We start from the raw sequence: 25,759 nt of genomic DNA on the forward strand, positions 1-25,759 counted from the left end.
TGAGCAGCCTTCTGCCCTCGGCGGGATGGAAGAAGACAGAGATTTTAGGCAGACCTCTCCTTATATTGGCCCCGATAACCTCACAGGTCTTGGACCAGAGTGACCAATAGGAGTTGACCCTGGTGGTTCTTGACACCTTTGTGTGATATTGTCCTGACCCCAGGACATGCAGCATCCTGTTACATCCTCTGGGAGACTGAGTTCCTTGACTTTCTAAGATCAATGGAACCTGTGTCTTGAGATTAATCTCTCTTGAGATTAATACAGGACTGTAAATGAAAACTAATCTTATAAACTCCAGGACATGATGTAGACTGCTAGCTAACATGCTAACAGGTTAACAAGCCTAAACATTCAGGGAGGAGTGAGACGTCTTCTCTTCTGCACATCTCTGAAGTCGTCTACAGTACGATCACATGACTCTGACAGTTTAATTTGACAGCTGCAGACAGACAGGCAGCTGACCTGTCTCACTCTTCTAACAGCAGACAGAACTTTTAAACACTAAATGTTGCAGTAGTACTCTGCTGATCATTTGCTTTATATTGATTATGTGCTGATAATCAATATCATTATCACGTGAAGGTTTCACAGCAACATGACGTGTGGACACTTTTAACCTTCCATAGCCGACTGGGGGCTCTCTCCGTGGGCGGGGCTACTCTTACTGGTATGACTGTGGACAAAAAGACAGAAAACAACAACAAAGAAAAACAAAAGAAAAGAGGACAAGAGTAAATCGACTGGTGCTGGAACCAGTGAGAACCAGTCAAAACCAGTGAGAACCAGTAAGAGACAGCAAACCAAAACATTCAAACATTAAAAACTTGTAGTCTGGATAAATACAAATATATTATTTTTATGCTGATGAAACTGAACTGTACTTGACCACAGCTTCAAATACAACCACCCCCCCCCCCCCCCCCCCATGCCTGCTGACAGCTGATTGGGTGGCTCTGTGATGTCATAAAGATGGTTCAGGATATGAGGGGGGGGGGGGGGGGGTGTCTGTCCTGTCTGAAAACACGTGGACACTTGTCCGTCAGGTGTGCGCTGTCGATGTTTAACAAACCGTCCAGAGAGTGAAATGTTGTCTTCCGACTCAGAGAGGGCGGGACTCTGATCATACAGAACATCCACTGCTGGTGAGTGGTGGAACCACATAGAACCATTACAGAACCATTACAGAACATTAGAAAGCTGCAATAGCTGCTGTGAAAGACTTTGTGTGTGAGTGTGTGTGTGTGGGCCGAGTCTGAGAGTGGTCTGGAGAATCATGATGGAGATGCAGGAGGCCAACAAACAACAACAACAACAACAACAACAGAGAGACACACAGTCAGTCAGTCACAGGGTGATGGACAGAGATCTAATTGAACACAGTTGGTGAGACACAGTGACATCCCAGAACGCTGACGTACCATTGGTGGATTCCTCACTGGTCACTGATAGAGATTCTGAAAAATAACCATATATGGTCAATATGAGGGGGCGGGGCTTCCTGCTCTGATACTGACACACCTGGGATTCTTCTTCAGGGTGGTACTGTTAGACAGACAGACAGGTACAGACAGGATCACACAGACAGACATGTCTCCAGGTGGATTCTGTTTTTTTACTAAGGTTTTAATCAGTGTGTGATTACCTGGGGACTCCAGGTGGGGGCGCTCTGTTGGGCCTTGAGGGGACATAAGGTGGAGGTCCAGGTTCAGGTGACACCGCGGGACGAGACGGAGGTCCAGGGGGGCCCGTCTCTGGGGGTGGGGCTGGACATAGGGGAGCTGCAGGGACGGACGGACTCAGTGACACTGAACACAACAGAGCCTGTGGAGCAGCTGACCTGTTGCTAGGCTACCTGCGTCCAGAGGACATCCCTGTCATCTGCCAGGAGTCGTCCACAGGTGGAGGCATCGCCGTAGTGATGGTGCTGAGGTCACCGATGATGTTGAGGCCTTCAGGCAGAGCGTGGGACGTCCTCAACATCTCATCCTGGTGCTGAGCCTGGGCGAGAGACACAGAGAGACAGAGAGAGACACAGAGAGACAGAGAGACAGAGAGACACAGAGAGACAGAGAGACAGAGAGAGAGAGAGAGAGAGACACACAGAGAGACAGAGAGAGACAGACACAGAGAGAGACACAGAGAGAGACACAGAGAGAGACACAGAGAGACACAGAGAGAGAGACAGAGAGACACAGAGAGAGACAGAGAGACACATAGAGACAGAGAGAGACACAGAGAGACAGAGAGAGACAGAGAGACACAGAGAGAGAGACAGAGAGACACAGAGACACAGAGAGACACAGAGAGACAGAGAGAGACAGAGAGACACATAGAGACAGAGAGAGACACAGAGAGACAGAGAGACACAGAGAGAGAGACAGAGAGACACAGAGAGACAGAGAGAGACAGAGAGACACAGAGAGACACAGAGAGACAGAGAGAGACAGAGAGACACATAGAGACAGAGAGAGACAGAGAGACACAGAGAGAGAGACAGAGAGACACAGAGAGACAGAGAGAGACAGAGAGAGACAGAGAGACACAGAGACACAGAGAGAGACACATAGAGACAGAGAGAGACACATAGAGACAGAGAGAGACACAGAGAGACAGAGAGAGACAGAGAGACACATAGACAGAGAGAGACACAGAGAGACAGAGAGAGACAGAGAGACACAGAGAGAGAGACAGAGAGAGACAGAGAGACACATAGAGACAGAGAGAGACACAGAGAGAGACACAGAGAGACAGAGAGAGACAGAGAGACACAGAGACACATAGAGACAGAGAGAGACACATAGAGACAGAGAGAGACACAGAGAGAGAGACAGAGAGACACAGACAGAGAGAGACACAGAGAGACAGAGAGAGACAGAGAGACACAGAGAGAGAGACAGAGAGACACAGAGAGACACAGAGAGAGAGACAGAGAGACACAGAGAGACAGAGAGACACAGAGAGACACATAGAGACAGAGAGAGACACATAGAGACAGAGAGAGACAGAGAGACACAGAGAGAGAGACAGAGAGACACAGAGACACAGAGAGAGACACATAGAGACAGAGAGAGACAGAGAGAGAGACAGAGAGACACAGAGAGAGACACATAGAGACAGAGAGACACATAGAGACAGAGAGAGACACAGAGAGAGACACATAGAGACAGAGAGACACAGAGACACAGAGAGAGACACATAGAGACAGAGAGAGACAGAGAGAGAGATAGAGAGACAGAGAGACACAGAGAGACAGAGAGAGACAGAGAGACACAGAGAGAGACACGGAGAGACACACAGAGAGACACACAGAGAGACACAGAGAGAGACACAGAGAGAGACACATAGAGACAGAGAGAGACAGAGAGAGACAGAGAGACACAGAGAGAGACACATAGAGAGAGACACAGAGAAAGACAGAGAGACACAGAGAGAGACAGAGAGAGACACAGAGAGACAGAGAGACACAGATAGACAGAGAGAGAGACGGAGAGACACAGAGAGAGACACATAGAGAGAGACACAGAGAAAGACAGAGAGACACATAGAGACAGAGAGACAGAGAGAGACAGAGAGAGACAGAGAGACACAGAGAGAGACACATAGAGAGAGACACAGAGAAAGACAGAGAGACACAGAGAGAGACAGAGAGAGACACAGAGAGACAGAGAGACACAGATAGACAGAGAGAGAGACAGTCTCTCTTATAGTGTCATAAATTCTAGTGTGAATAGATTTGCCTTGTATAAGTAAGTATGCTATGAGTGTAATCAGCGATACATTGTCCAGGCTACACCTGATGACACATTCATTGTGTGTCTGTCCAGCTCATCGTAGACAACCTGTTGGACTGGAGCGAGTGGCCCTTCTGGTCCAAGTCTTTCTCACTGTGCTTCACATAAAGACATCAGCTGAGTCATCACGTGACAAAGTCCCAAACATTTCTCCTCCAGAAACAACAACTCACATGTCCAGGGCATCCTGAGCTGTTGTTGATGTGTGTGTGTGTGAGCGTGTTGCTCACTGCCATAGGGTCATCACCACAGCAACAGCTTGATAGTGTAATAGTTTATTGGAGCATCTTTTATAAATATTGATAAATATCGCTAAGAAGAAAATAAATACAGAGACAGAAGCAACATCGAGCAACAGAGTCCAGCAGGTGACAGTGTGTGTGTGTGTGTGTGTGTGTGTTTTCTCATAAACATTTCATCACAATTTATAGTTTTTACTGTCTCACAATAGAATCTGATGTTTACATTAAAATCAGTAAAATTAACACAAAACTAACAACAACGTTCGACGCTAAGGAAGCGACGACAACGCAACAGTTCCATTAATGTTGTGCTCTGTGGAGCTAGGCTAGGCTAACTAGGTCAGTCTCTCTCTGCTTCCCGGCTAATGCTAAGCTAGGCTGACCAGGACCTGTCTCTGTACACAGACATGAAACTGAGACGACAGTGTTGGACTGTTCTTTTAAAAATGATCGATGTATGTATGAGCCATAAACATTTGGAGTAAATCTGATTGGACCAGAGGAAGGAAACAGGATGTGATGTCAGCTGTTGTTAAGAAACATGCAAATCAAAATCAGGAAATGGATCATAACCTAGGAAAGGGGGCGGAGCCGGACTTGAGGAGCTGAGGGTTGATTGTGTTAATTGATGGATGTAAAAAAAATGGTGTGTTTGATGAGATAGTTCTGCCTCAGGCCCCGCCCCCTCCCAGCTGTCACAACCAATGAGCTCAGCAGTTGCTGGAGTTGCGGAACTCTCCGTTCTCCGTGATCTGCAGGGACGACGTGTTGCTAGGAGACAGCCCGTTCCTCTGTGATGTCACGGCGTAGCGTTCCTTCAGCTGCGTCAGCGCCGCCATCAGGCGGGAGTTCGCCCCGTCCAGACTCGCTATCCGCTTCTCCTGAGAGACAGACAGGGGACAGAGACAGACAGGTCAGAGTCTGAGGACGTCTGTTAGTAAACAAACAAAATATACAATGTGAATATGATGCAACATAAAGATAAAACAATGTAATGATGATATAAATATAAAAGAGGTCAACAGACCTGAGCCTCTATAATCTTCTGTTTGGAGTCGACTACAGCCTGCATGTCCGAGTGGTCCTTCTTTAACTCGTCCTCTACTGCCATCAACCTGTAAGAGAGACAGACAGCTGCTGAGAGACAGGTCGAGACGGACAGGTAGAGAGGGACAGGTAGAGAGAGACAGGTAGAGAGAGACAGGTAGAGAGAGACAGGTAGAGAGAGACAGGTAGAGAGAGACAGGTCGAGACGGACAGGTAGAGAGAGACATGTAGAGAGAGACAGGTCGAGAAGGACAGGTAGAGAGAGACAGGTCGAGAAGGACAGGTCGAGAGAGACAGGTCGAGAAGGACAGGTAGAGACGGACAGGTAGAGACGGACATGTAGAGAGAGACAGGCAGAGAGAGACATGTAGAGAGAGACAGGTAGAGAGAGACAGGTAGAGAGAGACAGGTAGAGAGAGACATGTAGAGAGAGACAGGTAGAGGGAGACATGTAGAGAGAGACATGTAGAGAGAGACAGGTAGAGAGAGACAGGTCGAGAAGGACAGGTCGAGAGAGACAGGTAGAGACGGACAGGTAGAGACGGACATGTAGAGAGAGACAGGTAGAGAGAGACATGTAGAGAGAGACAGGTAGAGAGAGACAGGTAGAGAGAGACATGTAGAGAGAGACAGGTAGAGAGAGACATGTAGAGAGAGACAGGTCGAGAGAGACAGGTCGAGAGAGACATGTAGAGAGAGACAGGTCGAGAAGGACAGGTAGAGATGGACAGGTAGAGAAGGACAGGTAGAGAGAGACATGTAGAGAGAGACAGGTAGAGAGAGACAGGTCGAGAAGGACAGGTAGAGACGGACAGGTCGAGAAGGACAGGTAGAGACGGACAGGTAGAGACGGACATGTAGAGAGAGACAGGTAGAGAGAGACAGGTAGAGAGAGACAGGTAGAGAGAGACATGTAGAGAGAGACAGGTAGAGAGAGACATGTAGAGAGAGACATGTAGAGAGAGACAGGTAGAGAGAGACAGGTAGAGAGAGACAGGTCGAGATGGACAGGTAGAGACGGACAGGTAGAGACGGACAGGTAGAGACGGACAGGTAGAGAGAGACATGTAGAGAGAGACAGGTAGAGAGAGACAGGTCGAGAAGGACAGGTAGAGACGGACAGGTAGAGAGAGACATGTAGAGAGAGACAGGTAGAGACGGACAGGTAGAGAGAGACATGTAGAGAGAGACATGTGGAGAGAGACAGGTCGAGAAGGACAGGTAGAGAGAGACAGGTCGAGAAGGACAGGTAGAGACGGACAGGTAGAGAGAGACAGGTCAAGAGAGACAGGTAGAGAGAGACAGGTAGAGACGGACAGGTAGAGAGAGACATGTAGAGAGAGACAGGTAGAGAGAGACAGGTCGAGAAGGACAGGTAGAGACGGACAGGTAGAGAGAGACAGGTCAAGAGAGACAGGTAGAGAGAGACATGTGGAGAGAGACAGGTCGAGAAGGACAGGTAGAGAGAGACAGGTCGAGAAGGACAGGTAGAGACGGACAGGTAGAGAGAGACAGGTCAAGAGAGACAGGTAGAGAGAGACAGGTAGAGACGGACAGGTAGAGAGAGACATGTAGAGAGAGACAGGTAGAGAGAGACATGTAGAGAGAGACAGGTAGAGAGAGACATGTAGAGAAGGACAGGTAGAGACGGACAGGTAGAGAGAGACAGGTCGAGAAGGACAGGTAGAGACGGACAGGTAGAGAGAGACATGTAGAGAGAGACATGTAGAGAGAGACAGGTCGAGAAGGACAGGTAGAGAGAGACAGGTCGAGACAGACAGGTAGAGAAGGACAGGTAGAGACAGACAGGTAGAGAAGGACAGGTCACCTGCTGATGATACTGTTCATCTGAAGATCTTTGTCGTCCTGAAGTCGTCTCAGTCGACTCTCTGTGTCCTCAAGACGAGACTGAAACACAAACACACTGTCAGCTGACTAATGACATCACAGGTGACTGATGACATCACAGTACCTGGTATTCCTGCAGCATCCTCTGGTTCTGTTGATCCTGAACCAGCAGACGAGTCTCACACTCGTCCTGACGCAGAGACGCAACACGCAACTTCTCCTGCAGCAACGCAATCTCCTGCTGGTACTACACACAGATACAGTCAGAAACACACACAGTCAGAAACCTGTACAGTCAGAAACACACACACACACTTGCAAGGACCAGACAAAAGGACCTCACAATGATGGTATTGAACTGAAATTGGCCTCATAACTATAGAGAGAAACACACACAGTCAGAAACACACACACAGTCAGAAACACACACAATCAGAACCTGTTGTAGTATTTCATACTTTTTCCACAAGGGCGTCGTCATGGCGATCGTCCTCCGCCTCGCAGTAAGAAGAAGAAGAGTTCATGTTGAGAAGCCAAGCAGCTGTTCTGTCCAACGCACAGGGAGAGGGAGCCTGGACACACACACACACACACACACACACACACACACACACACACACACACACACACACACACACACACACACACACACACACACACACAGGTAACTTCAGGTAACGTCAGAGTTTTCAGTTCCATGAAACCTGTTCACTTGTTATCAGGGTGAATCACCATGGTCGCTCAACCTGAGCAGCTGACCTGCGAGCTCCGCCCACTGACCAATCACCTCCTTAGAACCATGACATCATGTTCTTAGAGGATCTGTGGAACTGGTGTGGATCGAGTCTCTGAGGAGGACCAGGGTCTTCAGAGACCCACAAGATCCTCTGAGCTCCTCTGATGAGCTTCTGAAAGATCTCGATTCTCCTCAGAGGATGAACCTCTGTCAGCTGCTGGAGACCAACAGAACCAGACTGACCAGTAACGTGCTCCCAGTACCACAGACTGTCCCAGAATCCTTTTGACTTGTCCATGTCTGTGATAGGTCATATGCAGCAAACCCGCCCCTTTTATGTGCACATGTTGATATCTAGAGGAGTAACTTGATGTCATGTGACGGTGTAGGGTGTCATGTGACGGTGTAGGGTGTCATGTGACGTGTTGAGCATCCTAGGTACAGGGGATCCAAGGTTCCTATAGCAGCAGCCTGGTTACCTTGGCAGCAGGGCGGGGCTTCTCGGGACTGTCTCCTTTGGACGAGGACGACGTCTGTCTCAGCCGCGTCTGGCCGCTGCTCGGCCAATCTGGGCTCGATGACATCATGCTGCCGGAGGCGGGGCGGGGTGGGTAGGCGGAGCCCCCGCTGCCACTGAGCATGCTGGGAGGTGTCCGGCCTCGAGGGGGTCCTGGCGGGGCGGAGTTGGGGGGGGGAGGCTGATCAATGCGTCTCTGAGGGCCTGACGAGTTCTGACGAGGGGGGGTGGGCCCACCTGAGGGGGAGGAACAATACAATAAAAAGTGACATCATGAACAGAGTTCGTTCTGTATTTGGAGATGATTGTAATGATACAGTTTTGAGGTCATCACGGTACCTGTCAGCGTGTCCGTCAGGGACAGCGCTCGTCTCGAGTATTCTTCTCCGCTGCTGCTACTCGACATGGCCGACGTCCTTTCCCCCCCGCCCAGCCCCACGGACATCTGGGTAAGAAAAGCCGGTTTTGTCGCCATGGTGATCCTCTCGTCTGCGTTTCCCAGGGAGCCGTCCGGGGGCGTGGCTTCTGTCTGCTGCTGTGGTTGTCGTGGAGACGTGGTAGTCATGTGATACACCGGGTTCTGGAAGGACAGAGGGAGGAGCCCTGTCCTGCGCTGCCATTGGCTGTCATCCAGGCCATCGCTAGGGGAGGAGTCCTGCAGGTCGACCAGAGACCGACTGCGGCTGTCATTGGTTAGCTCTGGCCCCTCCCTCCTGGCTCCATTGGTCATTTCGAAGGCAGCCTCGTTCTCATTGGGCTCTGAGTAGGAAGAGCTCGGAGCCGGAGAGCCCTGCAGGCCTACAGGAAGTGACATCAGCAGCACAGGAAGGATCACAGGTCACACACTCGCTCAGGAAACATGGAGGCTGATTTACTAAAGATCACAGATCAAAGGTCACCTGACGCAGGCTGAAGACTTGACCCTTTAGTGACAAAAAACAAATCTTTGTTTTCTGGAGTTGGAGACGGAAGTCTGGTAAAGTCCACCAAGCTGCACACAGACACACAACCACACACACAGAGACGCACACAGACACAAACACACATTCGATTACTTATTACACAGGAAGTGTCGGCCGTAGTAAAATCCCACAGTGAATTTTAAATGTTTCTTTGACTCTTGAAAAACAGGTTGAATCTTTAAATGTAGAAATAAACGTTTGTCTCAGGTTGTAAGGCTCTGCTCGTATTTACATGTTTACCTGCGGGCCGCTCAGTTACTGACCATTTACTGTACACTACTTTTCCCAATGCATTGTGGGAAACAATGAGTGCACTATATCGGGTATAAAAATCTCACTAAACATGCGGACACAACTACAATATGGAAGATTCACGACATCGTGGTTAGTGAGAGATTTCGGCCATAGGCCTTCTGTCGATGCAGCAACGCTAGTCTGCTGTTTGATGCTAATGCTAATAGGAAAATATTGCTAACCCTCCATCCAGTCCGACGCCTCCCTGCAGGCCAATGGAGGGATTACAGGTGGCCAGCGGTGGGGAGAGGGGTGGAGACAGAGGGGGCGGAGAGAGTGAGGGCGGTGACACTACCCGCTGAGGCTCTGGAGAGGACACACCCCCATGATTAACCACGACCCCAGGGTTAGCCAGCACCGTCGAAACATCTCTGAGGATCCGAGGAAGAGGGCCGAGCTTCGACAGAGACGCCTGGAGAAAGACAGGTGGAGAGAGAGACAGGTGGAGAGAGACAGGTGGAAAGAGAGACAGGTGGAAAGAGAGACAGGTGGAGAGAGACAGGTGGAAAGAGAGACAGGTGGAAAGAGAGACAGGTGGAGAGAGACAGGTGGAAAGAGAGACAGGTGGAGAGAGAGAGAGGTGGAAAGAGAGACAGGTGGAGAGAGAGACAGGTGGAGAGAGAGACAGGTGGAGAGAGACAGGTGGAAAGAGAGACAGGTGGAAAGAGAGACAGGTGGAGAGAGAGAGGTGGAAAGAGACAGGTGGAGAGAGAGACAGGTGGAGAGAGAGACAGGTGGAGAGAGAGACAGGTGGAGAGAGACAGGTGGAAAGAGAGACAGGTGGAGAGAGAGACAGGTGGAGAGAGAGACAGGTGGAGAGAGAGACAGGTGGAAAGAGAGACAGGTGGAGAGAGAGACAGGTGGAGAGAGAGACAGGTGGAGAGAGACAGGTGGAGAGAGAGACAGGTGGAAAGAGAGACAGGTGGAGAGAGAGACAGGTGGAGAGAGAGACAGGTGGAGAGAGAGACAGGTGGAGAGAGACAGGTGGAGAGAGAGACAGGTGGAAAGAGAGACAGGTGGAAAGAGAGACAGGTGGAGCGAGAGACAGGTGAAGAGAGAGACAGGTGAAGAGAGAGACAGGTGGAGAGAGACAGGTGGAAAGAGAGACAGGTGGAAAGAGAGACAGGTGGAGAGAGAGACAGGTGGAGAGAGAGACAGGTGGAAAGAGAGACAGGTGGAAAGAGAGACAGGTGGAGCGAGAGACAGGTGAAGAGAGAGACAGGTGGAGAGAGAGACAGGTGGAAAGAGAGACAGGTGGAGAGAGAGACAGGTGGAGAGAGAGACAGGTGGAAAGAGAGACAGGTGGAGAGAGAGACAGGTGGAGAGAGGTCAGTGTGTTACTTGGTCAGTGTGTCACGTGGTCAGTTTGTTACCTGGTCAGTGTGTTACGTGGTCAGTTTGTTACCTGGTCAGTGTGTTACTTGGTCAGTGTGTTACCTGGTCAGTGTGTCACGTGGTCAGTGTGTTACCTGGTCAGTGTGTTACTTGGTCATTGTGTTACTTGGTCAGTGTGTTACCTGGTCAGTGTGTTACTTGGTCAGTGTGTTACCTGGTCAGTGTGTTACCTGGTCAGTGTGTTACGTGGTCAGTTTGTTACCTGGTCAGTGTGTTACTTGGTCAGTGTGTTACCTGGTCAGTGTGTTACTTGGTCAGTGTGTTACCTGGTCAGTGTGTCACGTGGTCAGTGTGTTACCTGGTCAGTGTGTTACTTGGTCATTGTGTTACTTGGTCAGTTTGTTACTTGGTCAGTTTGTTACCTGGTCAGTGTGTTACTTGGTCAGTGTGTTACTTGGTCAGTGTGTTACTTGGTCAGTGTGTTACTTGGTCAGTTTGTTACCTGGTCAGTGTGTTACCTGGTCAGTGTGTTACTTGGTCAGTGTGTTACCTGGTCAGTGTGTTACCTGGTCAGTGTGTCACGTGGTCAGTGTGTTACCTGGTCAGTGTGTTACTTGGTCAGTGTGTTACTTGGTCAGTTTGTTACTTGGTCAGTTTGTTACCTGGTCAGTGTGTTACCTGGTCAGTGTGTTACCTGGTCAGTGTGTTACTTGGTCATTGTGTTACTTGGTCAGTTTGTTACTTGGTCAGTTTGTTACCTGGTCAGTGTGTTACTTGGTCAGTGTGTTACTTGGTCAGTGTGTTACTTGGTCAGTTTGTTACTTGGTCAGTGTGTTACTTGGTCAGTTTGTTACCTGGTCAGTGTGTTACTTGGTCAGTGTGTTACCTGGTCAGTGTGTTACTTGGTCAGTGTGTTACCTGGTCAGTGTGTTACTTGGTCAGTGTGTTACCTGGTCAGTGTGTTACTTGGTCAGTGTGTTACTTGGTCAGTTTGTTACCTGGTCAGTGTGTTACTTGGTCAGTTTGTTACCTGGTCAGTGTGTTACTTGGTCAGTGTGTTACTTGGTCAGTTTGTTACTTGGTCAGTGTGTTACTTGGTCAGTTTGTTACCTGGTCAGTGTGTTACTTGGTCAGTTTGTTACTTGGTCAGTGTGTTACTTGGTCAGTTTGTTACCTGGTCAGTGTGTTACTTGGTCAGTGTGTTACCTGGTCAGTGTGTTACTTGGTCAGTGTGTTACTTGGTCAGTTTGTTACTTGGTCAGTGTGTTACTTGGTCAGTTTGTTACCTGGTCAGTGTGTTACCTGGTCAGTGTGTTACTTGGTCAGTGTGTTACCTGGTCAGTGTGTTACCTGGTCAGTGTGTCACGTGGTCAGTGTGTTACCTGGTCAGTGTGTTACTTGGTCAGTGTGTTACTTGGTCAGTGTGTTACTTGGTCAGTGTGTTACCTGGTCAGTGTGTTACCTGGTCAGTGTGTTACCTGGTCAGTGTGTTACTTGGTCATTGTGTTACTTGGTCAGTTTGTTACTTGGTCAGTTTGTTACCTGGTCAGTGTGTTACCTGGTCAGTGTGTTACTTGGTCAGTGTGTTACTTGGTCAGTTTGTTACTTGGTCAGTGTGTTACCTGGTCAGTGTGTTACTTGGTCAGTGTGTTACCTGGTCAGTGTGTTACCTGGTCAGTGTGTCACGTGGTCAGTGTGTTACCTGGTCAGTGTGTTACTTGGTCAGTGTGTTACTTGGTCAGTTTGTTACTTGGTCAGTTTGTTACCTGGTCAGTGTGTTACCTGGTCAGTGTGTTACCTGGTCAGTGTGTTACTTGGTCATTGTGTTACTTGGTCAGTTTGTTACTTGGTCAGTTTGTTACCTGGTCAGTGTGTTACCTGGTCAGTGTGTTACTTGGTCAGTGTGTTACTTGGTCAGTTTGTTACTTGGTCAGTTTGTTACCTGGTCAGTGTGTTACCTGGTCAGTGTGTTACCTGGTCAGTGTGTCACGTGGTCAGTGTGTTACCTGGTCAGTGTGTTACTTGGTCATTGTGTTACTTGGTCAGTTTGTTACTTGGTCAGTTTGTTACCTGGTCAGTGTGTTACCTGGTCAGTGTGTTACTTGGTCAGTGTGTTACTTGGTCAGTTTGTTACTTGGTCAGTGTGTTACTTGGTCAGTTTGTTACCTGGTCAGTGTGTTACCTGGTCAGTGTGTTACTTGGTCAGTGTGTTACCTGGTCAGTGTGTTACCTGGTCAGTGTGTCACGTGGTCAGTGTGTTACCTGGTCAGTGTGTTACTTGGTCAGTGTGTTACTTGGTCAGTTTGTTACTTGGTCAGTTTGTTACCTGGTCAGTGTGTTACCTGGTCAGTGTGTTACCTGGTCAGTGTGTTACTTGGTCATTGTGTTACTTGGTCAGGTTGTTACTTGGTCAGTTTGTTACCTGGTCAGTGTGTTACCTGGTCAGTGTGTTACTTGGTCAGTGTGTTACTTGGTCAGTGTGTTACTTGGTCAGTTTGTTACTTGGTCAGTGTGTTACTTGGTCAGTTTGTTACCTGGTCAGTGTGTTACTTGGTCAGTTTGTTACCTGGTCAGTGTGTTACCTGGTCAGTGTGTTACTTGGTCAGTGTGTTACCTGGTCAGTGTGTTACCTGGTCAGTGTGTTACCTGGTCAGTGTGTTACCTGGTCAGTGTGTTACTTGGTCAGTTTGTTACTTGGTCAGTTTGTTACCTGGTCAGTGTGTTACCTGGTCAGTGTGTTACCTGGTCAGTGTGTTACCTGGTCAGTGTGTTACCTGGTCAGTGTGTCACCTGGTCAGTGTGTCACCTGGTCAGTGTGTTACCTGGTCAGTGTGTTACCTGGTCGAGCTCGGTGAGCAGGGTGTGCAGACTTGACAGCTCCCTGCCGAGGTCGATGTACCCGTCGAAGCCGGCCGTGTGGTTCAGTCCGTCTGGGTTCGAGATCTCCTGCAGGAAACGCTGCATGCTGCTCCACTGACGCTCCACGAAGTCGTTCATGAACAGCATGTACTCCTCCTTTGTGCCGAACCTGTCGCAAAAAAGAAACAAACAGGTAATGCACTACATATATCACTCTAACCCTATTACACAGGTGATTCATGTTTCACAATAAGAAGTCCTCTGTTATAGCTCAAAATGAAAGTCCTCCTGTTTACTTTATAATAAGAGTTTGACGTACTTGCTGAAGTTGGCGAGGTTCTGGATGACTTTGGCGATGAGAGTTAAAGTTCTCGCTGTGCGCTCGTCAGGGTATTCCTGCATCAGGTCGAACAGCGATGGTGACATCACAGCAGGACACAGGAAGCGCAGGAACAATGAGGCGCTGATGAGACGCTCACTGATATCAGGTCGACCTCGGTTACCACACTCCTGACGCCATGACGCAAACACCTCCTTCAGCTCCCGAGGGAAGACCCTGATCGAATGATACACAGAGGTGTTGGTACTGTCGTGTGTGTGTGTGTGTTTGTGTGTGTGTGTATAGGTGTACCTGTACGAGTCGAGGATCTTGCAGAAGGCGAGCTCGCAGCACATCCTCAGGTTGGCCTGATGCTCTGCGAGGTCAGAGGTCGAGCAGCGTGACGGGTCGACCTCACAGTTCTCGTCTGACTCGTACAGAGCTTTGATGAACTCACCTGAACACAGGAACATCTGAAATTAACATCTAATCACCTGAACAGGTAAAAACTGTTTAACTGACCCATCGGTTACCCAGGGCATCCTGTAGGTACTTTTGTCCAATCAGCTTCAGGTATTCCTCGATGCTTTTTGTTGCCAGGGTGTTCTCTCTGAAGATCAACTGGTCATTGTCTCGGCAACGATCCACCTCTGACATCATCAGGTCTGTGAGGAAGTCCTAAATATAGGGGTCAAAGTTCAGGTTCATGATGTGGCTGTGTTGTGAGGGGGAGGGTTTGGTGTAGGTGCAGCTACCTTGGCCTTCCCGGTGCTGTGCAGGATGTGGACCAGTGCAGCGGAAAGCTCCTCCTTAGCTCTCAGGCTGATGGCGGCTTCCAGTGTGTTGCACAGCAGCAGGTAGTTGGAGCTGATGTACTCTGCAAATTCTTTGTACTGCTCCATCGGCAGGATGACAATGCTCTGGTAACGAGCTTTGATTCGCACCATGGGCACAGACGACTTACCTAGAACATGAGAGAAGGCTGTTGGCATGTGAACTCTGTGGTCCCGTTGGTGGGAGACATAATATGAGAGTTTGGACGTTTGTTGGTTTGTGAATAAAAACCTTAACATCATTTCAAGTTTTGGTCAAATTGTGAAATGATATTCAGATCAGTTTCGTGAGGTTCTGACAGAAGATGTTTCCAGAGCCATGCTCTGTTTGTCTGGACTCGTCTGAAGGAGGACCTTCGTACCTCGACTGGTACTCGGCGTGCTAACCGAGTACCACTTCTCCACCAGCTGTCTGCTGGTCACCATGGGGACAGGGATGTTGACCAAACCCACGTAGCTGCTCTTGTCCTTCTTCCTCTTTCTGTCGGTGTCTTTGTAGACGTGGAGGGTGATGGCACTGACGGACGGCAGGCTGCTGAAGTCGAAACGTTCACCCCAGAAGATGTTGTCCGTCTTCAGTTTACATGATGTCCGAGCGTACAGACTGTCATCCAGACACAGCTCGCAGAAGTACCTGTGGGACAAGTACAACAGCTACTATACTGCAGAAGTAATGGATCCTACAACAACTGGTTTCGGTGTTGCGCCCAAAAGCGTTAGATCTAGGACGCAGCGCCCGGTACCTTTTCTTGGCGGGCAGGTCTTTGGCCTCAATGACCCACAGCGTCAGGACGTTCTCCAGCCTCCTGCTGTTGTCTTTGTTGGGATGAACGGCTCGTCGGAGGTTCTCCATCCATTTGTCTCGCTCCGCCGCCGAACGACAGGAGAAGCATTTGGTGCCTGTCGAGGTTGTTACCTAGGAGACAGGGTGAGAGGTCATCACCACAGAAACACAAGGGTCAATGTGTTGTCAGTTATGTACTGTGTGTGATTTCTGTGTGACCTCGAAGCAGTAGTCCTGTCCGAGCAGGGACGAGTGGACAGGTTTAATGATCACTGATTGGTCCATCCTGAGCTCCAGAGACGACACACAGCCGGCGCTTAGCAATGACTCCTGGCTATCACAACGCAGCTGCTGCATTACACACCTGAAACAAGCAGAGGGGAAAAGAAGATTCGAAGAAAAAATATTCACTAATCAATCAAATACTATTTATATTGCCCATATTCATGAATCACAAAATAAAAAATATAGCTTCACATCTCCTCTCAAATGTGACAGAACAATTTCGACTTAGAAAGAATAACACAATGTGAAAAGAGGCTTCATGACTGAAGGGCACAGACAAGTGAGGAAGAATCTGAGGAAGAATCTGAAGCTGGATCAGCAGTACAGTCATGAGTGAACAGGGAGAACCAGAGGGGCTGAGCACACATCAGCTGACTCATCACCTGGGGCCTGTCTGTCAGGAAGTCAGATATCTAGACCAATATCAGGAGCATCGATACAAGGTCTGAGGGAATGATGCTGTTGCTGAGCTGCTATCGATGAGGAACTTTGTGTTAAATGTTTTCTCTTCGTGCTGCTGGGTGATTGGCCTGAGTTGCCAAGGCGATGGCATCATCTGTGGTACTGTTCGGTCTGTAGGCAAACTGAAACGGGTTTGGACTCTGATGATGCCTTGGAGGGGTCAGGGACCAAGGACCAGGGAGAGGTTGGAGCTGTGGTGAACATCTCTGCCAGTTGATCGATGCACGTCCAGGATGCCATTTGGCCTGGGGGCTTTGTGTGAGTCTGACCCTTTTGAAGGACTGTCTCTAGTTTCCAGGGTCAATGTGGCAGCCTCCCTTTCCCCAGATGGCTGTGTGGCCGGCACTTCACTGTGTCCGGTAGGCTGAGCAATGTCAGTATTGGGTCTGTATTTATATAGATCTTTTCTAATCTTGATGTCCACTCAAAGCTTTACAGAACTTTTTTATGCCATTCACACACATTCCTTCAGTGCATTTATAGGCAGCACATTTTCTATGAGGGGTAGTTTGGGGTTCAGTATCTTGCTCAAGGACACTTCAGCATTCAGATGAGGAAGACTGATATCTTTTATAGAGTATGAGAGAGTAAATTATGTTTCCATTAGCTGCATTCTCAAAGACCGGTCCGTCAGTTCTCCTCAAAAGCCTGCAGTGCCTTGCCAGTCTCTGTTTCTGTTAGGAAGACTGAGCTGAACTCTGATGATAAGCAGCTCCAGAACCAGGGAGCAGTGTGTTGCTTAAACATGAAGCACACAGCTCCTACTCTGAACTCACCTGAGAGTTGAGTTCTGTTGGTTCTGTTGAAGGAGAAACTCTCCAGGGTGATGCACAGTCACAGTCTGTCTAGCTTGTCGTCCAGAGACTGATATTAGCGAGTAGGATACTGGGCAGAGGAGGTTTGTTGTTTCTTTGTTGGGTTGTGCACTTAGTGCTGGTATGCTTCCTCCTCCAAGGTACTGGTAAACAAAAGACCCAGGGGAGTACTGTGTGTTCTCCATGGTGAAGAAGGTACATAGTGAATTAATGAAAGCAATGTTTATGCAAAAAGAGCCAGTAAGAAAATACTGACATACAAAAGTTTGCAGCGCGGATTCTGATCTCTCATAAGTACTGTGACTTCACGCTGAAGAACGGTCACAGAGCAGGTGAATGATGAGGAACCTAAATCGGGTCGGACCATCATCAGATGACATCATTACCATGTTTAAACGAACATCTTGATCATGAAAACATTAGAGATTCTTCTTCTTAATCAAGAGAACCGAGAGAATCAAGTGATTCTACTTCCTGTTCCCTCACCTCTGTCCAGCCAGGAGTCCTGTGCTTGGAGTCACTTCCGCTGCTTTGTTCTGTTGGTTCCCTCGGGTCTTGGGTCAGGTAGTGTTGTGTCATTTTGTTGTGTTGTTCTTGACGCGAGTATCCAGCTGAGTTTGCCTCTTCACAGTCAAACTCTCCTGTTCACAGATGCAATCCCTCAACTGATTTCTTCCGAACCAGGTTCTAATGGAGGTTCCACTTTCTATCCGACCCAGAGCTCCTTTTAATAAAGTATGCAGGAACCAAAGGAATGTCATGATGAGTGTCCAGAACCTTTTAAGAACAAGTAAATGGTCAATTATTGTCTGTATTTATATAGATCTATTCTAGTCTGATGACCACTCAAAGCACGGAGTGGTCATCTCTCACCATTCATACACACTAAGCCGTTTTTCTAAGAGAAGGGGCAGAATGGGAAAGACGGATCCTGGTCACAGCTTTGTTGTGTTTGAGCTCTTTTCCACCACAGGAACCGTCCAACCTGGTTCCTGTGGGTTCCCTGTCACGGTTCCAAGTTCTGCTTCTACCTTCAGAAGGTGAAACTAAACCAGAGTCCAGGTATTCAGAGAGAGGCGGAGCTCACACAGCTGTGATTGATCAAACAGATGTATACACACATCTCAAAAATAACAAACACACCAACATAGAACTATTGATGGATTGAAACATTTAAATATACATTTTTCCAGTGAAGAAAAAAACATGCATGTGTGTGAACTGCTGCTTAACCTTGTTCAGTTAAACATGTTGACTAACAACATGTATATATCCTAGCAACATGCTAACATACTAGACTAGCTGTGTGCAGGCTAACACACAGAACTGCAGCATGTAAGATCATGCAAATCAGGTAAGAGATGCCCCCCCCCCCCCCCCACACACAGCAGTGATTCACTGCAGCACAGTTATTCAGACGCTCAGAGGACAAAGACACTGATGCGTGAGGACAAACTCACCGAGCATCCTGAGAGAGGCGGAGGAGGGGGATGTTCTCCGTTAGTGAAGAGGAGGAAGATGGAGGAGGAGGATGGAAGAGGAAGATGGAGGAGGAAGGTTGAGAAACTGCTAAGCCTGACGATGTTTGGTCACAAGGCTGAAAAACTGTCTGTCTCTCTCTCTGTCTGTCTCTCTATCTTTCTCTCTGTCACTCTCTCTCTGTCTTCTCCCTCTCTCTCTCTCTGTTAGCTTGCTGATGCTACACGGCTCCAGAACTACATCTCTCTCTCTCTCTCTCTCTATCTGTCTCTCTCTCTCTATATATATATATATATATATATCTCTCTATCTATCTCTCTCTTTCTCTCTCTGTGTGTGTTAGCTTGCTGATGCTACACGGCTCCAGAACTCTCTCTCTCTCTCTCTCTCTCTCTCTCTCTCTCTCGGTCAGCAGTTGCCCCTCCCCTGCAGTGAGGGTGCCCTACCCCCCCTCCTTTATTTAATCCACCCCCTCTCCTCCCCCGTCCTCCAGTGTGTGTGGTACAGAGATTACACCCCCCCCCCCCATCCTCCACACACCCCGCTCAACAGAAACAGATCAAAACAGGAGTTGAACCCCCTCAACATCTTTCTGGTCTAGTCAGCACCCGTCAGAAGATGTTTCCCCCTGAAGGAGGACCAGACCTGATCCAGCAGGAGGTCTAGGTGTGACTGATCCAAGAGGAGGGCCACGCTATTGATCCTTCAGACAACACCAGCAGAACTCTAGCTATTCTTCTTACTTATTGATTATCAAATAAGCCTGTTTGTTACCTGGCGTCTGCGGAGGTGATGGCGTCATTCTTCACGCTGCTCTGACGAGAGAGTTTTGGTTGTGAACGAGTTCGACGCAGAGACTGTTTCAAACGCCGAGAGAGAAAACCCTGAGGAAGAGGAGGACGAAGATCCAATCAGAACCAATCAGGATCTGACATTTCATACTTATACTGATGGTGTATATGTGTGTGTGTCGGTCTGTGTGTGTGTGTCTCTGTATGTGTCTGTGTGTGTATGCTTGAGTGTGTGTTTCTGCCTGTCTGTTCATTTTAGTTGTAGTGGATTACTTTTAGTCTATGATATTTCTACTTTTACTTGAAGGATCTCTGATGTTTCACCCGTAGGGGGAGCTGACCTCTTGTTACTATGGAAACAACCAGCTGAGTCGTGTGTGTGTGTGTGTGTGTGTGTGTGTGTGTGTTCACCGTCACTCTGGCAGTGGGTGTGTCCACAGCGAAGCTACTGGACATGCTCTGTCGGCGCACACCCCTCCCTGGAACATCTGGAACAGACAAAATGCATCATGGGAGTGTTTGTAGTCTTTCCCAGGAGTCAGCGGTGACAGCTGTTACCATGGTGACCAGCCTCATTACACACAGACGGGTTTTATGACATCACACACTAACCCTAGTCTTCCACACCCATCCACGAAATCACATCAGCCAATCATATTTGCTGTAGTAGACTGAGCTCCTGGGGCTTGTTCTGAGTTTTTATCAAGCAGATATTTATAACAACAAATAGAGCAATTATTGTTGGTGACTTTAATATTAATGTTGACAATAATAATGATGTCTTAGCGTAGCATTTTGGTTTCAGTACTAGACTCAATTGGTTTCAGTCAGTGTGTACACCAACCTACTCATTGTTGTAACCACACACTTGAACTTGTGTGTGGTTACAACAATGAGTGGGTTTTCATTAACAGAATATATGCCACTAATAAAAACACATTTTCTAGATGTCTACCTGATAGTGCTTCAGCCAAATTGAAGGAAATAATTCATCCCATATTATCAGTAGATAAAACCAACAAATTCTTTAAAACCCTGAGCTCCATTGAGATCGACCACCTCGTCGATAGCTCTGCAGACTCATTACGATTAACATTAGACTCAATAGAGCCTCTAAAAAATAAAAATGTCAAACATAGTAAATTAGCTCCGTGGTATAATTCAAAGACAAATGAGTTAAAACAATTATCAAGAAAACTAGAAAGGAAGTGGCGCTCCAGCAACCATGTTGAAAACCTCATAGACTGGAAGAATAGTGTTAAAGAATATAAAAAGGCTCCACAAAGCAAGAGCCGCCTACTATTCAAAACTAATAGAAGAGAATAGAAACAACCCCAGGTTTCTCCTCAGCACTGTAGCCAGGCTGACAGAGAGTCACACCTCCACCAAACCCAGTATTCCTCCATCCCTAAAGAGAAATATCTTTATGACCTTTTATAATGATAAAATTCAAACTATTAGAAATAAAATCAACCATCTCCTGCCCTCAATTGGCACTAATACCCTCCCAACAACAGAGATCTCAGAAACGGCTGAGAATCCTGCCCATTACTTAGACAGCTTCTCTCTGATCACCTGTGATCAGTTTACCAAAATAATCTCAGGTTCTAAACCAACAACCTGTATCTTAGATCCCATTCCTACCAAATTACTTAAAGAAATTCTGCCCCTAATTGATAGTTCGTTACTTAACATTATCAATCTGTCATTATCATCAGGTTATGTACCACAGTCTTTTAAAATAGCTGTCCTCAAACCCCTACTCAAAAAAACCACTCTAGACCCTGAGGTTTTTAACTACAGACCAATATCCAATCTCTCCTTCCTGTCTAAAATCCTGAGAAGGTTGTAGCCAATCAGCTGTGAGAGTTTCTCCTTAAGTCGGGGTTTAGAGCCAATCACAGCACAGAGACAGCCTTGGCAAATGTCACCAATGACCTTCTAATAGCTTCAGATCAGGGACTTGTGTCTGTCCTCGTTCTGTTAGATCTCAGTGCAACAATTGACCATCACATTTTTCTTACAGAGACTAAAACAGTTAATTTACATTAACGGAACTGCCCTAAACTGGTTTAAATCTTATTTTTCAGAACAATTCCAATTCGTGCAAATTATTGATGAGTCATCTGTGCGCACCAGAGTTAACCATGGTGTTCAACAGGGCTCTGTGCTCGGCCCAATTTTATTCTCATTATATATGCTTCCATTAGGAAACATTATCAGGACACACTCGGTAAATTTCCACTGCTATGCGGATGACACCCAGTTATACTTATCAATAAACCTGAACAACGTAATCAACTAACTAAACCTCATATCTCTTATTAAACTCATATAAAACTGAGGTTCTGATACTTGACCCTAAACACGTTAGAGACACATGATCTAATGATGAAGCTGCTCGAGACGACATCGTCTTTGCTTCCAATGAAACATCAGGAACTTGGGAGTGATCTTTGATCCTGATTTGTCCTTTGATTCTCATTTAAAACTAATTTCTAGGACCGCCTTCTTCCACTTACATAATATCTCAAACATCAGTCATGTCCTTTCTTAAAAAGACGCAGAAGATGGGTCCAGGTCTTTGTTCCATCCAGATGTGATTATTGTAATTCCTTATTATCCGGCTCCAGCAGGAAGTCGTTAAAGACTCTACAGTTTGTCCTCAATGCTGCAGCACGTGTCCTGAAGACAACCAGGGACAGAGACCACATGTCTCCTGTGTTAGCTTCACTACACTGACTTCCTGTTACATTTAGAATTTAAAATCCTCCTGTGGAATCATCTCAGCTTCAGTTGTGGAGGCAGACTCCCTCTGTACGTTGAGGATTCAAACCTTCCTTTACGATAAAGCTTCTAGTCAGAGCTGGTCCAGGTTTGTCTTAGACCTGATCTCGGTTCTGCTGCTATAGGTCTAGAAGGACGGGGTCACATGACACACAGAGCTTCTCCTTCCTCTTCTCCATCGTTAACTCATCAAAGATATTAATATCTCATCAATACATGTATCTGACTGGACTTCTTCCTCTGAGTCCCTTTGCCTCATCGTCCACAGATCCACATCCTGGATTATGATGTGGATCAGGATTAGAGATTATGATGTTGGATCCTGATGGTGTAATCATCTAATTCTAATCAAAGCTGTAAAGACTCTGATCTCTGTGATGTCCTCTGTGACACGGGACATCTGTTGGACTAGTGTCCGTCCTGGGAGACGGGTCCTCACATGTGTCTCTGAGGTTTCTACCTTCTCCACCTGTTGAAGGTTTCAGTGGTTTGACTCTTGTTGAAGGACAGAGGACGTCTCATCTTGTTAAAGACGAGGAGACAAACTGGGACCAGTGAATATGAGACTCTACTAATAAAATGTGATTGATTCATTTTTTCATTGATGATTTGGTTGTTTGTTTTGCACCTGTTCTGATTTAACAGTGTAAAGTGTGTTTTTGTGTTGTGTCTTATTAGTAATCTTATTAATCATCATGATAATAATAAACATTATTATCATAATTATCCATATTATTATCCCTGTCATTATTGTTATCATAATCATAATAATAATAATTATTATTAGCATAATTATCATATAAGCATCATTATTTTAACAAAAATTAGTCTTACTTTAACATTATTAACATTGTTTTTATATTCATTATTATAATCGTCATTATTATCACAGGTCAGATGCATCATGTGACCTTTAACCTTTCAGTAGGTTAAAGGTCACAGGTCAGATGCATCATGTGACCTTTAACCTTTCAGTAGGTGATGTGTGACCAGAGGAGTGGACAGACACGTTACCATGGCAACTGACCTCAGATCCCAGATTATACGATTATTAATCTGACAAATCACAGAGATTAGAGATAAATCCTGATAAACACACACTCACAAAACCCAAACAAACACACTCACAAATACAAAAAGAACTCACAAAAACCCGACTGAGCTTTGAAAAATTACATTCATGTTGAAAATATTTTCTTACCGTTCAAGTCAAAATCCACGTCCATCATCTGAAAGTGTGTCTCTGTGAGTGTGTAGTGTGTGTTTGTCAGTGTGTGTCTATGAGTGTGTAATGTGTCTGCAAAAGTGTGTCTGTGAATGTGTAGTGTGTAGTGTGTGTGTCAGTGTGTATCTGTGAATGTGTGTCTGTCAGTGTGTCTGCGAATGTGTAGGGTGTGTCTGTCAGTGTGTGTCTGTCTCGTCTTACCTTTGTGGGCGGAGAAAGAAGGGGCTGAGGTCACATGCAAAGTGTATCTTAGCAACCAAACTGTACAAGACTCCGCCCTCTCTGCCAGAAGAAGAGGATGAACCTGAAGAAGAAAGAAAACGTCCACTTCCTGTCTCACTGTGACACATTATTGTGAAGGGCTCAAATGGAGACAGGACACCCTCCACGTTTTAAAAAATAAAAGTATCTCCTTCCCTTTAAAGTGAAGAACCTGAGAAATGTGGAAGTGAGGATTCACATGAGGAGGATTTTTATCTGATATATTTATTTATGTATTTCCTACCTCCAGGTTGTTGAGCAGCAGTAATTGTGCGTCTGACAGGATGCAGAACATTTTACTCCACACATCAGGCTCCGCCCTCTGACCACATGACAGCCAATGAATGGAGGCGCTCTTTAGCTCTGTGACATCACAACACGTCACATGACACAGAAACAGCAGAACTCCTTAATAACTATAACAACAAACAACTGATAGTAAATTATCAAATGTTTGAATCAAAGTTTACAAACTTTTTATAAACAGTCACTTATCTAACTTTTTACAGTAGAAATCTTCAATCTTTTGAAAAAGTTGAAATCTACAATGTGCGGTTTTGCTCTCCAGGTGCTTCAGCATCTGGTTCTACTGTTCAACACGGTTATTACACTTAACGAGTAAGTTACCCAGTCCTGCACTTCTTTATATGTAGAGATTATCAGAGTTTGGAAGAAACGAAGTACAAATACTCCATTACTGTACGTAAGTTGATTTTTCAGGTGTCTGTACTTTACTTGAGTATTTAATTATCGTGACAATCTTTTACTTTTACCCTGTTAAACCAGTAAACTTGTTACTGGTTTAAACCTCCACGGCCCGGCGGCGTATGCCCGACCGAGGTCGAGCGGCTGAACCGGGAATGATCCTTCCCGGTTCACGTACGGAAACCTGGTTAGGACTTTGACTTCCTGTAGATAGTGAAGTTTGATCCGGGGACCAAACCATCCGATCGGTGGTAGCGACGGGCGTCGTGTACAAAGAGGAGGCAGCTAACCAGCGCCAGCACATTCCCCATCCATTCACTCCCTGTAAAGATCGATCCAGGTGCTGGAGCTCGGTTCAGCTCAGTCTATTATTATTCTGTCTGAAATTCGGCAGCAACAGAGACTTTGTGAGTTTGACTCCAGCTCTGTGCAGGTCGGGAACAAACTCGTTCTGCCGAGTTACCAAGACGCATCGTGTAAGATTGAAGTTCAAATTCTTTTTTACTTTTGGACTAAGGTACATTTCAGACCCTGTACTTTCTTACTTTTACTAGAGTAAAGGAGATGAATAAGTGTTTCTACTTTTGCCAGTTTTTTTTTTACAAAATACGTACTTTTACTTAAGTAAAGAATGTGAGTACCTTTGCCACCTCTGGAGATTATTCCCTTCATTAATGTTTTCTTACATCTTTAAACAGAGAGGAAGGAAATCTTTCTTTACCGTGACGAGCAAAAGTCAAATTGTGTTGTTGTGCAATAGTACTAGTCACTTTGTAAAGCTGTGTATAGTCGTCACTAGTACTACTAGTATAGTATTCACTTTGTAAAGCTGTATATAGTGAGCTGGTGATTTATGACAGTGTTCAGATGTGTCATCTAACCTGTGTGACATCATCATCAACTCACCAATCACGTTCATCCAGCCCAGGTGCTGACACCTGGACATGTTTCTGACCAGCTCCTCCATGGCAACAGGCTGCATCACACAGCAGAGAGATGCATGATGGGAAATCTACAGGGTGACATCACTCACCTGTCTCCAAACACAACACCATCCTGAGAGGTAAACTGACAGACACGTGTAGAGACAGACAGGTAAACACACAGACACATGTAGAGACAGACAGGTAAACACACAGACACATGTAGAGACAGACAGGTAAATACAGACACATGTAGAGACAGACAGGTAAACACACAGACGCGTGTAGGGACAGACAGGTAAACACAGACACATGTAGAGACAGACAGGTAAACACACAGACACATGTAGAGACAGACAGGTAAACACACAGACGCGTGTAGGGACAGACAGGTAAACACAGACACGTGTAGAGACAGACAGGTAAACACACAGACGCGTGTAGGGACAGACAGGT

The 25,759-nt window shown here is 46.7% G+C and overlaps 1 protein-coding gene across 1 annotated transcript; it reads right to left on the reverse strand.

Moving 5' to 3' along the window:
- Positions 1–4,065: 4,065 nt before the first annotated feature.
- On the reverse strand, positions 4,066–25,424 carry LOC128438828 (disabled homolog 2-interacting protein). Its single transcript, XM_053421550.1, has 22 exons — positions 25,287–25,424; positions 23,920–24,038; positions 23,616–23,718; positions 19,814–19,890; positions 19,386–19,495; positions 15,790–15,934; positions 15,530–15,702; positions 15,149–15,420; positions 14,709–14,917; positions 14,487–14,631; positions 14,266–14,410; positions 13,954–14,190; positions 13,603–13,803; positions 9,623–9,859; positions 9,084–9,175; positions 8,524–8,982; positions 8,147–8,421; positions 7,390–7,503; positions 7,056–7,178; positions 6,912–6,991; positions 5,064–5,151; positions 4,066–4,917 (listed from the first exon to the last, which is right to left on the reverse strand). The coding sequence occupies exons 1-22, from the start codon at positions 25,360–25,362 to the stop codon at positions 4,747–4,749; spliced, it is 3,651 nt and encodes a 1,216-aa protein (XP_053277525.1). The 5' UTR covers positions 25,363–25,424; the 3' UTR covers positions 4,066–4,746.
- Positions 25,425–25,759: the final 335 nt, after the last annotated feature.

This window comes from Pleuronectes platessa, chromosome 4 (assembly GCF_947347685.1).
Source record: "Pleuronectes platessa chromosome 4, fPlePla1.1, whole genome shotgun sequence".
NCBI lineage: Eukaryota > Metazoa > Chordata > Actinopteri > Pleuronectiformes > Pleuronectidae > Pleuronectes > Pleuronectes platessa.

Excerpts from the sequence above, each read along its gene's own strand:
- LOC128438828 (XM_053421550.1), bottom strand. The coding sequence starts at position 25,362 with ATGCAGCCTGTTGCCATGGAGGAGCTGGTCAGAAACATGTCCAGGTGT. Across the intron at positions 14,191-14,265 it reads AAGATCCTCGACTCGTACAG|GGTCTTCCCTCGGGAGCTGA; the intron begins GTACACCTATAC and ends TCATTCGATCAG. Across the intron at positions 5,152-6,911 it reads ATGAACAGTATCATCAGCAG|GTTGATGGCAGTAGAGGACG; the intron begins GTGACCTGTCCT and ends TCTCTCTTACAG.